Source organism: Rhinolophus sinicus, chromosome 2, assembly GCF_057876585.1.
Source record: "Rhinolophus sinicus isolate RSI-liver-muscle chromosome 2, RSI-T2T, whole genome shotgun sequence".
Lineage (NCBI taxonomy): Eukaryota > Metazoa > Chordata > Mammalia > Chiroptera > Rhinolophidae > Rhinolophus > Rhinolophus sinicus.
The window spans coordinates 68,577,770-68,591,679 of record NC_142502.1 but is presented as its reverse complement, the minus strand read 5'-3'; the positions used below and the strand labels follow the sequence as shown (position 1 = coordinate 68,591,679).

Below are 13,910 nucleotides of genomic sequence, written 5' to 3'. Positions count from 1 at the left end.
AGTAAATCCAGTAATACTTTGTTAGAATTTTGTGTTTAAAAAGTTTAAAGTAACTAAACTACCTGACTGCCTATTGGATGCTCTTTGTTAGTTCGATTGTAATGCATGAACCTTATATACACTTTAGCTCTTTTCTTATTCTTTTCCACTATCTGCTGGGTAGTCAACGTTAAATGGCTTTTAAATAAATGATATTTACTTCAACATGTCAAGGGGGACAAATGAATACAATTTTCTTTGCTTATACTGGCATTTTTGTGTTTTAATTCTTTCATTTTAGAAACCTTTGCATGTTTGCTGATGGTTAGAAACATTAGCAGTTTTCTACTTTTCCAAATGAATCATCTGCCCTTCCAGTATTGCTTAGAAGTTGATTGTCATTATAGCCAGAGCAATTTGACCGGGACGTCAGAGATCCTAAACGTGCTTACAGGATCTTGTTCCTGTAAAGTTAGTTGACTTTGAAAATTAGACCTAATTTGCTTTTCACAACTGAATAATGATAGCTTACAATTAGTGCATATTTTTAAATATTCTCTACCACATGCATGACATTGTCTATTCCAGGCACGATGGAGAAAACACTAACATTATCTGTGAAATGAATTGACTATTACAGCCTTTTGCCTTCCTTAACGTTTCTGCTTGTCTTTTTCTTTATTTCGCTAGGTAAAATAGCCAACAGTGTTATGAACATATCATATATGAAATTTATGTTACCTCTCTAATATGTTAATATAGAGACTTTTTAGAGTCTATGCTTTTGAGTTACTGAGTGCCCATTGTCATAGGTAGTTGAGAATGGACCATTACTCTTCTAACATTTTTTTTTCCTTCTATACTCAAAATAAGCACAGACACTTTTAATTATTCATATCAGTGTTCCTTAACCTGTCTAATAAATTTAGTTTTGTGTTAGTACATTCTAAACTTTTCTCTTTGTTCTACTATATAGGTATTTCAGGTGTTGAATGAAAAGAAACAGATATATGCTATAAAGTATGTGAATTTAGAAGATGCAGATAACCAAACAATTGATAGTTACCGGAATGAAATTGCTTATTTGAATAAACTACAACAACACAGTGATAAGATCATTCGACTTTATGATTAGTAAGAAACTTTTTTTTAGTTTAAAAAGTACCGCATTTTGCCATGTATAATGTGCACTTTTTTGGCCCAAATTGGTGAGGAAAAAATAAGGATGTGCATTATACATGGGTAGTACTAATTCTGTATCTATATAGATGTTTTTAATTCTTTTATTTAAGCTTATGAGTTAAAAGTATAATTCTAGAAATCAATAACGATATCTGTATGCAAAATAATACCCTGGAATACGATAATCAGTTTTATTGAACTTACAATGAACTTGGAATGGCGAAGAGCTCTTGGCCTTCTATGATGTGTAAATATCATAAATTTGTTACCAGTACCTAAAATTTCTTGTACCTTGTATCTGTTCTTGTGTTTTGTAAATATTTGTTACATAAAATTTCTTATACTATATAATATGTTAAAAAATAAATGCTAAAAGTCCTTTATAATACAAAAAGCAAATACCTAAATGTAAACAAATAAAAATTTGAATTAAAAAATTAAACGGAAGGATAGCTTTTCCCTGAAAGTTTGGGGCAAAAATATGGGTGCACATTATACACGGCAAAATTCAGTACTTCTTCAGATAAATACCTTGTAAATCTTAATAAATACCTTGTGACCTAACCATTTATTGTTTCATTGTTTGTATTTGTTTTGAATGGCAGTGAAATCACAGACCAGTACATCTACATGGTAATGGAGTGTGGAAATATTGATCTTAATAGTTGGCTTAAGAAGAAAAAATCCATTAATCCATGGGAACGCAAGAGTTACTGGAAAAATATGTTGGAGGCAGTTCATACAATTCATCAACATGGTATTTTAAAATCTCTTAATTATGTAAAGTTAAAATATTCATTAATAGTGTTATCTTAGAGAAATACACCTATAATTTTAAGGTATTGTTTATTGGCACCTTTAGACTAGATAAATTAAACTTTTGGGCTTATTTAAAGATGAAGGGACCATTTCTTTAAAACACTGTTAAACCAAAGAATATAGGGCATGAACTCAAGTCCCACATTCATTAATCTGTCAATGCAAAATTTATCCTTATCAGTATTAACATAGTCATAATCCTATGTCTCCAAATACTTGGATTATAGCAGATCTGAGACTGCGGTTCAGGCATCCTAAAAATCTGAGATACTTATTTCACTCTTTGTAGTCATTTTGTATTGTGTGCCTTCTGTGGGAATTGGTTTTTGTTTTATTTTTTATAACTGTTAACCTTATTTTTGAATTAGATTTTTACTTCACTTGCACTTGGTTCTTTTTAGGGCTTCTCTGCCTTTACAATACCCTTTTTAAAAATAACTGTTAACCTAAATATTAGGTTGATGCAAAAATAATTGTGGTTTTTGCAATTTTTAACCTTTTAAACCACAATTACTTTTGCATCAACCTAATTGTAATTTGTCTTCTCATGTCTCCCTATAGGTTCACTGGTGACCAAAATAAGGCTATAGGGATGGAGGTATCAGGAGCACAAGGGTCTCACCATCTGGCAGTATAATTTACAATGCTTTCTAGTGGCCTGTGAATCACAGTAGCTAAGTATAAACTCTGCGGCCAGCTGTCTGGGTCCAACTCATGGCACTGTCACTGTCACTTAGGCCCTGTGATATTGAACAGATGACTTAAACTCTTTGCCTTAGTTTCCTTACCTAAAAATGGGGATAATAATAGTACTTAACCTTAGCATTGATGTGAGGATTAAATGATTCAATACAAGCAACAAACTTGGAATAGTGTCTGGCACATAGCAGGTGCTATATGTTTGTAGGATATATTAAAAATGAATATTTAATCTGACTTAAAGGAATCAATTCAGCTGGTAGATTGTGAAATTTTTTGTACTTAGAATGTTTGACGTTGTCTAATAATGGATTTTTATTTTGAAGGCATTGTTCACAGTGATCTAAAACCCGCTAACTTTCTGATAGTTGATGGAATGCTAAAGCTAATTGATTTTGGGATCGCAAATCAAATGCAACCAGATACAACAAGTATTGTTAAAGACTCTCAGGTAAGACTTAGTGAATGGTTGGTTACCACTCAGTAGCGTTTAATTCCTTTTCGCCTATGAAGTATTTGCTAATGGGGATTTTATTTTTATCTACCTCATTCTTCAAAGAACTTGAAGCCTTTTTGTAAGAATAGATATAACTATAAAATCAGATCAAAACCATGATTAATACAATTTTGTGTGGAAAGTCAAGATCTGGTAGAAATATATCCAGCAATTTTGAATGATTTTTTAATAGTTGAAATAGAGAAGCAGTAATACATACCTATCTTGAAAATCATCTTGGTTTTGATGTAACATTCACCCAAAACTTGATCTCGGTTTCCTAACAGCAACCAAAGAGGGAATTGCTGTTATATGTTTTGTATTGTCCATGAGGTAAGAGTATTTCATTCTTCTAGAGAAGTAAAGCTTTTTCTATCACTTATATTTGAAAAAAATATTTAAGCGGGCCTTCATATTCAAAAAACCATAATAAATATTGTACTCAACTGCATTTTAGAATAAAATGAATGCATTACATAAGGTTTGCATAATCCTACCATGAAAACTCTTGCATAAGATTTAGATATCTATCCCATCTCAGTATGGACATGGGCCCAGGAAGTACTTGGAGAAAAACTAGACTGTTGTTTGGTTGAATTTTTAAAAAGCATTCTGAGTCTATTCCAGCATAGAAATAAGTGACTGATCAATTTCTTCAAAGTTTATGACCATTGATATAATTTTATCCTGGACAGTTTTATGGTAGTTGCCCGTGATAATCACAGAAAAAGCGCAGCATTCTGAAAGGAGTCAATTTGCTGATTATGAACCCAATTTATTTCACTGTAGTTGTGAAGAAATATATGTTTTATTATTGTTGTCGGTTGTTTGAGTGTTTTAGACATATTACTGAAATCTGTAATTACCCAAGTTTCTAAGAATCTGGCTGGCATTCGTGTTTTCAAAAATCTAAAGCAGAATGTAGTATTTTCATTGATTTGTGTTTTCTGTGATTTGGCAAATAGGTTGGTACAGTTAATTATATGCCACCAGAAGCAATCAAAGATATGTCGTCCTCAAGAGAGAATGGAAAATCCAAATCAAAGGTACTATAAAGGTTATTTACATCCCATTTATCTGGCATCAATAGGGAATGGTCTAGTCTCTGAATAAACTTAACAGATAACTGAAAGTTATTTCAAGTTCTAAACTAAAACTTTTTAGGCCATTACAGAGACTTTGCCTTTTTAAGTAGATTGTCATGGGATTTAATTTCACTCTTCTTTTTTGACTTGAGATTGTTCTTTAATATTATGCTTTTAATATGGTGATACCTTACAGTGTGCTCCTACACGAAATGCACCACGGATACTTTTTGAGTTTTAAAATTAAAGAAAAAAGGTAAGACTAAATTAGCTCTGATTTGGACCCCTTAAATAACACTGAATTGATAACTAACTTTTGAAGTCTTTTTTGTTTCCTCTGTAATTCCCACATTTTATTTCTTACCATTTATTCATTTGTGAATTCTGTATTTCCAAGTACAACTCTAGTATATAATTTTTCTTGGCCTGCCACTGGCACTTTCCCACTTCTCATGCCCATAATAACGTACTTTTATTATTTTATTTTAGAGGTGAGGAGACAGATGCGCAGAATTACCATCTAGTGATGAGGCCAAGATTCATGCCCAGCTCAGCCTAGCTCTATAGTTTGTGTTCTTGGGTTTAGGAGAGCTCAACTTATCTTGGGTTTAGGAGAGCTCAACTTAAAGAACCTCTAAAGAAACCTATGCATTCTTATACTATAAATTTATATAAATTTATTGTAATATACTAACTTTGGAGAAGACAAGTAAATTTAAAACTTGCAGTTATGTATTTTAGTTTTGTATTTTCACAAGCTGACAAGAATGTAGTATTTTGTTTTAGTTTAAATGTTTTAATTATGAGTTTGTTGAAAGATTTAAAGTGACGCTCATATTGTGATAAAAAACACCAAATATAATAAAAACTAGAAAAAGATGTTTTGTCATGTAAACATAATCTAAGACTTGCACATTCATTGAGGTTTAGTTATGGTTTTAAATATAAGAGTATGTATATATGTGTGTGTATAATATTCTTACATTTAATTTTATATTAAAATAATGCCAACTTATTATCGCCCCCCACCTTTTTTTTTTTTAATTTAGATAAGCCCGAAAAGTGATGTTTGGTCCTTAGGATGCATTTTGTACTACATGACTTATGGGAAAACACCATTTCAGCATATAATTAATCAGATTTCTAAATTACATGCCATAATTGACCCTAATCATGAAATCGAATTTCCTGATATTCCAGAGAAAGATCTTCAAGATGTGTTAAAGGTAACAATAATAGTATATGGATATAGAAGAACAGTATATCATATACAGTAGTTGACCCTTAAACAACTCAGGGGTTGGAGGCACCCATTCTACCCCCATGTAGTTGAAAATCTACATATACCATGTTTCCCCGAAAATAAGACCTAGCTGGACAATCAGCTCTAATGCATCTTTTGGAGCAAAAATTAATATAAGACCCGGTCTTATTTTGCTATACTATAAGACCGGGTTTTATATAATATAATATAATATAATATAATATAATATAATATAATATAATATAATAGTTTAATATAATACCAGGTCTTATATTAAATTTTGCTCCAAAAGATGCATTAGAGCTGATTGTCTGGCTGGGTCTTATTTTCTGAAAAATAGGATAATTTTTGACTCCCCTGAAATTCTACTAATCGCCTACTATTGACCAGAAGACTTATCAATAACATAAACTGTCGATTAACACATTTTGTATGTTATGTATATTATATGCTATATTCTTACAATAAAGTTAGCTACAAAAAATAAAATGGTAAAGTCATAATTTAGAGAAAATACATACACAGTTTTTATTGAAAAAGATCTACTTGTAAGTAGAGTGCGCAGTTCACACCTGTGTTCAGGGATCAACTGTACTTAATTGTTTGTTTCAAAAAAATAGCTGAAATGATTAAAATTATGTAACTTGATATAACTGGTCCACTGAAAGGAATTGCTAGCTGAATTAGCTGTTGAAAGCATGTTAAGTTTCTTTGAAAGTTAGTTTTGAAATGCGTGCTTGGGGATTTTGCAAATATGTTGTGAAATAATCTAATTTCTGAGTAGCCTATCTAGAGAGCAACTTCTGTAATACGATGCAATCTGAAAAAGATATCAATATTATGTAAGAAAACTTGCTTTGTTTTACAGAGAAAATTATCTTTATTTTTGTAGTGTTGTTTAATAAGGGACCCTAAACGGAGAATATCCATTCCTGAGCTTCTGGAGCATCCATATGTTCAAATTCAGACTCATCCAGGTATTTCTTTAAAAATTAATTTATTACCAGCTTACTAATATAAACAGACTTTTGACTATAACAAAACAAAACAAAACAATCTGAATAGGCTGCTCTTTTCCTGACTGCCTCCTTTCTTAAGGAATCTCCTTTTATGCTAAATACTAAAATAAATGAAATCACCTTTCTTTACTTGTTAGCATATATTTTTACTTATCCTAGGTAAGGGGTTATGAGCAGTGATAAATTACAAGAATGCCAGTTATTGTACTGTTAAACAGAATGTGTATTTGTGTATGAAGTTTTACTTTTTTATTTAGAGTCTGTCATTGATTGTATTTTTTTGCAGGTAACCAGATGGCTAAGGGAACCTCTGAAGAAATGAAACATATTCTGGGTCAGCTTGTTGGTCTGAATTCTCCTAACTCCATTTTGAAAGCTGCTAAAGTAAGTATTTATATTGTCTACCTACATTATTTTAATTGTTTTGTATAGTTTAGTGAGTTAGACACTGAAATGGGTAATTGAAAGAGAAGTTGTTCCAGTCATCAGATCAACAGAACAGATGTACATGTTAAGTACCTGTAGATACTTAACATGTTCTTTTGACAAATGTAGATTTATTCGGTTTATTCTTGTACAGATAGCACAATTGAAAGTGGATTGTCATATAAAGTTCATTCAAAAGATTGCTGTCAGTTCTCAACTGGAATAAATTTAATAAGAAATCTGTCTTTTAAATTAACACCATTCTTAACACAGCTTTTGAATTCATTTCTTCTAGCCAACTTTTTTTCTTAAACCGTCTTGGAAAAATCACAGTAGTTGTCACATGTAGTGACTTCTGTGAAGCTAGTAGCAGTCAGTACATTTTTCAAAGCAAATGTCTCACACCTTTCAGTCCCCTATTGCCTGTTTATATCTATACCATAATTTTTGGATCTCACGGCCATCAAACAGCTCGTCATTTCTAGAAACTTATATGTCCTTGTTGACCAACTTGTTTAGTCACCAACCAGTTACTAATTATATATTTCAATCATAACATAAAATTATGGGAGATTTTAGCTCCTGGGTACGGGTAAAGCCAATCTACGATGTCAAGAACTTGGACACATTTCTAGAGGAGTTAACCATTCACTATTATTTTGTATTCATATAATATAAGGTACATTTCTTAAATTTTCTCAAATGCTAATGGCTAAATCAGTGGCTTTAGGAATTAACAATTGGACAGAATTTGTTTTGTAGTTTTGCTCTGTATTTCATATCTCCATATTTTAAATTTCTACCACTGTGTTGTTTAAAAACTTTTATAAATAAAATTGAGGTGCATTAGTTACCTTTATCACTAAGGTTATGTGTTCCTTGATGGCAAAGATGTCATCTTCATAAATTAGAGGTTGGCTTAGCCTTAAATCCGTTTTTAAAATATAGATTTTAATAAAGCTAATTATTAAAATAAAGCTAATTATTAATGTAACAGTTTGTCTGATTTTTTTAATGTTTTTTGTTCATTAGTTTAAATATAATTGGAAAGTACATTTCCTGATGAATGTATTTTCCAGTGTAGGAATTTGTCTGAGATTGGCTTTGTTTAAGAAAAAGTAACCGAGATCAGGAAGACCTTGAATATATATATATATGCTTATTCATAGCATGTTAACATTTCTCTTACAGAAAGATTGAGCTGCATCTCATAATAGCTGACTGTTAGGCCAAGCTAGGTGTTAAAATTCTTAATTGTTTCCTACAGTTTGTAAAATATTTTCCTAATTATAAGAACAGAGAGAAATTTATTGCATATTAAAATATTATCTTTATTAATCTGGTAATACATTGAATTTTAAAAGTTACAAAACAGATGTGTGTTTTTAATTTCAGACTTTATATGAGCACTATAGTAGTGATGAAAGTCATGATTCCTCTTCTTCCAAGACTTGTGAAAATAAATTGGGGAAAAATTGATTTGCAACTACTCAGAAACTCAAATATCACCTGTAAAACACGTTGGACTATTACACTCTCGATTCTGTGGAAATCCACTCTTGAAGACAAGTTCACTCTGAAATTTCATTGGTAGAAAAATTCACTGGGTTATCCTTGAAAGAAAGCTGTAAAAATAATAACCACTATCGGCACTATATATTAAATTGTAGAAGTGTTTTCTCTCTTTTATGCTTTCCCATAAGTCTAACCTATTTGATATCATTTCACACTTGGAACAGTGGGTGGACAACTGAAATATGTTCTGGAGAACTATGTAAATAAAGCTTTGTAGCACAAAACTGACCATAAAATGTGAAAGTTGTAAAATTATTTTCTTTAAGCAAATGTATTGGTGCGGTAGCAAAATTCTTAATAAAAATTGGATTAAGGGAAGATGCAAAAGTAGGCCTTAGTGAATGAACTTTGGGAGGGTGGGGGGAATTCCAAAGGGTTTGAATTCTGAAATAGATTTCCTAATTGCTTTATGGCACTGATATAGTCCAGAGTTTTAGGGCTGCACTCGGCTCTTTTAATTCTCCCTTTTGGTTCTTCATAATGTCTATTGTATTTGATGTTTAGAATATCATTCTAGATTCTGTGGTGTAAATTGTATAGGACATGCCCTCATTGTATGACTTGCTTTGCTTGGTAATGGGTAATTACAAATGTGGTCCCAGAGTCTTTGGAATTGAATCTAATTCCCCGCCCCCTCTTTTTTTGTTTTGTTAGACTTCAGTAGACTTTTTTATTAAGACCTTTTTAGTGCAGTTTTTGATTCATAGCAAAATTGATGGGAAGGTACATTAATTTTCCACATAGCCCCTGCTCTCACTTATGCACAGCCTCCCCCATTATCAACATTCTCCACTAGAGGGGTACATTTATTACAATTAATGACCCTACATTGGCCTACCATAGTAATCATCCAAAGTCTGTAGTACAGTATACATTACGGTTCACTCTTGATGACGTATATTCTATGGGTTTGGACAAATGTATGATGACATGTGTCCATCATTATGTTATCTATTATACAGAGTATTTTTACTGTCCTAAAAATTCTCTTCTCCGTCTGTTCATCCCTTCCCAACCCCTCAACCCCTGACAACCACTGATCTTTTTACTGTCTCTATAGTTTTGCCTTTTCCAGAATGTCATATACAGTTGACCGTTGAACAATACAGGTTTGAACTCTTTGGGTCCACTTATATGTGGGTTTTTTCCATTTGTGGTTGGGAATCTGTGTGTGTGGAGGGTTGACTATATGCATTGATCTACACCATTTTATATAGATAGGGGACTTTAGCATCCATGGATTTTGGTATCCATGTGGGAAGGGGGGCATGTCCTGGAATCAATCCCCCTTTGATACTGAGCGACAATGACGTTTTTGGAGAGTAAAAAGTTATATGTGGATCTACTGAAGAAGTTGGTGTCCCTAACCACTGCATTGTTCAAGAGTCAACCATAGTTGGAATTATATTGTTTGTGGCATTTTCAGGTTGGCTTTTTTCACTTAGATATACTGTGTTTCCCCAAAAATAAGACCTAGCCAGACCATCAGCTCTAATGCGTCTTTTGGAGCAAAAATTAACATAAGACCAAGTATTATTATATTATATTATATTATATTATATTATATTATATTATATTATATTATATTATACCTGGTATTATATTAAAATAAGACTGGGTTTTATATTATTTTTTGCTCCAAAAGACGCATTAGAGCTGATGGTCCGGCTAGGTCTTATTTTTGGGGAAACATAGTATGCACTTAAGGTTCTTCCATGTCTTTTCATGGCTTGATAGCGGATTTCTTTTTAGCACCTAATCCATTGTGTGGATATACCAGTTTATCCATTCTCTTATCCCCGATGGCGTATCATGTGAAGCATCATATGCTTACTTATCATCTGATACCTTCTTGGATAAGATACCTGGTAAGGTGTTTGGCTAATTTTTTTAATTGGGTTGTTTGTTTACTTAAGGTTAAATTTTAAGAGCTCTTTATATATTTTGGATAGCAGTCCTTTATTAGATATGTCTTCTGTAAATATTTTCTCGCAGTATGTGGCTTGTCGTATTTTCTTGACATTACTTTCGCAGAGCATAAGTTTTCAATCTTAATATAGTCTATCTTGTCAACTATTTTTTTGTGGATTGTGCCTTTAGTGTTGTATCTAAAAAGGTGTCACATGCCCAAGGTCATCTTAAGTTTCCTCCTATGTTATCTTCTAGGAGTTTTGCAGTTTACTTTCAGATGTGTGATCCACTGTGAGTAGGGTTTCCAGGCAGGAATTCCTGCCCATTCTCAGGAATTTTTTTCGCTTTCCCGTTCACGGATCCCGAGATATAAACTGTTTTCTGTTCACCACGATGAATCGTTTCCACAAAGTGACAGTGGATACTACCAACCACCTGGGTTCAAGGAGCCGATTTGCCCAATTTCCTGACCAACTTTTCTCGGGATTCGGGAATGGGAAAGTGAAAAATATTCCTGAGAACGGGCAGAAACCCTAATTGTGAGTTAATGTTTGTGAGGAATGTAAAGTCTGTGTCTAGATTCACTATTTTGCAGGTGGATGTTCAATTATTCCAGCATCACTTGTTGAAAAGACTATCTTTGCTCCATCGTATTGTCTTTACTCCTTTGCGAAACATAATTTAACTATACTTACGGGGATCTATTTCTCGGTCTTCTGTTCAGTTTCATTGATTTATTTGTCCCTTCACTAATAACACACTGTCTTGATCACTGTCACATATAGTAAGTCTCTTTTTAAGAATATTTTTATTAAATTTATTGGGGTGACATTGTTTAATCACATCATGTTTTAAGTATACAATTCTATAATCTGTGTTATCACATTTTGTGCTCACCACCCTAAGTCTAGGCTTCTTCCTTCACCATATGTTTGACCCCCTTTACCTTCTTCAGCCACCCCTTCCTTACCCTCTGGTAACCTCTAAACTATTTTGCTAGTGAGGCCTTCCTTAACACGTTGTGTACGGTGGGGTTTAAATCCCTCGTGAAGATTCTCGTGATCCGTACGCAACGTGTTAAATAGCATATTTAAAATCACAATCCCCTACTCCTTGCATTCTATAATCCCCTTGATTTATTGCTTCTTATGGGATTTATCCTTCTAACATTTTCTGCAATTGATTTAGTTGTGTTTTTTTAACAATTCATCCCCCCTCCTCCTTTGTAATACCAGTTCCCAGATTGCAAAGCTTTTCCTAGGTTTTGTTCAGTACTTTGTTCCCAGTGCCTGATATAATGCCTGGAGCTTAGTTGACATTTGAATACGTGAATACAAGTTTTTCTTCTTGGAAAGAATTATAAAATATTTCTTACAGAGAAACAATATTATCCATATTAGGAAACTGCTAGCCCAGCAGGGTGATGTAACCCCTGGAGTGCTAGACAAAATGAGATGTCTTTTATGGGTATCACCCATTCTAAAAGACCTGGTTTGCAGCACTGGGATTTTAGGCATGAAAGATATTCACAGAGGCAGACCCTTTTTCCAGACATACCCGTGACAAGGAGGATTACATACAGAATTAGGGATTTGTCTCCACAGAGGCATAACATGATACGTGGTCCTAGATGAAGTTTTTCTATGTTCAAATAAATGAAGTAAATTGATGTTTCTGCCCTCTAGGTGCTTATTTCTGTGTTTCTCCTCTTCCTGTGATATGAGGGTGGAAACTTTTTTTTTTGGGCTATAGCCCAGATGTCTTGGTACTGACTTTCTAGTTCTTGCTGATACCATGCATGGTAGAGCAAATGCATGGAAGTGTTGACAGGACACGACAGACAAGCTGTCTGCCTGTGTGTGCCCACAGCTTTAGGGGCCTGGTGAGGGCCGGACAGCAGGAAGTGCTGTCCTTCCCCACTGAGGGGGATCCCCAGCTTCCCTCTCTGGCTGGCACTCCCCAAGGGCTGACTGTTATAACCGGATATTCTCCCCACCCCAGTTAGAAGGCCCCTTCCTTTCCACACCCAGGCTGGCCTGTATCCTCCACAGGGCTGGAAAGGGCCCCCTTGTGGTAAAGGCGAGAGGTACTGAAGGTGCCGCCCACCCCAGAAGTTTGGCTGCTGGTACTCTAGTGAGTCAAGGTTCACTTGCCCCAAGGTGGGTGGGAGTGGCAGTGACAACAGCTGTGGTTCTGGTTCGAAGCAGGAATTTCCGGTTTGGGTGTTAGTCTGATTTGAAACAAAGCTACAGGGCTTGGTCAGGGGGACAGGCTTGCTAAATGGGTCAGGTCAGGTTGGAAGACATTGTCAATCATTGCGTACTCAATCTATCCAATGGGCGCCTAGAGCATTTTCCTTGCACTATTGCAAATCTGCATTCATTTCGTCCTGACTAGCTAGTCTGTGCTGCTTAACCTTCTGTGACCAGGGGCAATGTGGAACAAGGCAAGGAGGATTCAACTCGTGATGAAGACAGTTTTTCATCATCTTCCTATAATTAAGATGACTCTACATGCAACATGCTCTCTTTTTATTCCCTTGCCTTTTCGGTCCACAGATTTGAACTCTGAATAAATTTGTCTCCCTTTTTTTCTTCTATTCCTGTACCTATTCCAACCACATGTCAATTTCTTTCACGAGTCTTTCTATTTTTTTCTCATTTTTAAATCACCACCCTTGTCCTGGCACTCCGCCCTCCCCACCTCACTCTTTATTGTGTTCTCCAATCTATCATGTACAGCAGTCGTTCTCAAAGTGTGGTTCCTGGACTAGCAGCAGCAGCATTGCTTGGGAACTTGCTAAAAATGCGAATTCTCAGGCTTCATCCCAGATCTTTTGAATCAGAAACTTCAGGTGGGACCCAACAATTGTAGTTTAGCACGGTCTCCACGTGAGAGCCACTGACGAACATAACCAGGCTCAGCAACTAAAAGGATGTTTCATTGGTTGTCTCTTCAGCTCAGACATCTTAAATGGCTCCCCATCCCTATAGGATTGGGTTTGATCGTATCGACTTCTAGTCTGCACTTCCTTTGCCCTAGTCAGACTCCCTGTTCTCTGACATTTTTGCCATCCCAAACTCTCCCCTCCCCGCACGCTCCCTTCCCCACACTCTCCATACTTACTCGTCTTTTGTGTCTTCAGCAGCATAACCCAAGTCTTACTCCTGAGCTCAGCCCAGAGTTTTTTCGTCTTGAACTTATTCTGGTCTTCTGCACTTGTATGGCCTAATGTACTCATTTAGCACTTACGCTATGGTATTGACAACCATCATTTTATGTACATGGATCTTGTTTCCCCAAATAGATTATAAGCTTCTTAAGGTTTTATAATAGTAAACCTCTTAGTGTCGCATCACAATGCCTGATTACTTTTTATGGGGACAGAGGCCCAGAGAGCAGTTTCCAGGCTCTCGACCTCATGTGGAAAAGTGCTGGCTGGGTTATTACATGGC

At 34.7% G+C, this 13,910-nt stretch overlaps 1 protein-coding gene across 3 annotated transcripts in view; it reads left to right on the top strand.

Moving 5' to 3' along the window:
• Positions 1–8,772, top strand: part of TTK (TTK protein kinase) — a 68,141-nt gene extending 59,369 nt beyond the window's left edge. For all 3 annotated transcript variants that reach the window (XM_074333224.1, XM_019729569.3, XM_088795595.1), the window contains 8 exons: positions 956–1,113; positions 1,767–1,918; positions 3,006–3,130; positions 4,141–4,221; positions 5,310–5,486; positions 6,417–6,501; positions 6,830–6,927; positions 8,365–8,772. In XM_074333224.1, the coding sequence (XP_074189325.1) occupies positions 956–1,113; positions 1,767–1,918; positions 3,006–3,130; positions 4,141–4,221; positions 5,310–5,486; positions 6,417–6,501; positions 6,830–6,927; positions 8,365–8,448 (960 nt within the window). In that variant the 3' untranslated portion in view covers positions 8,449–8,772. The remainder of the gene's footprint in view (positions 1–955; positions 1,114–1,766; positions 1,919–3,005; positions 3,131–4,140; positions 4,222–5,309; positions 5,487–6,416; positions 6,502–6,829; positions 6,928–8,364) is intronic.
• Positions 8,773–13,910: the final 5,138 nt, after the last annotated feature.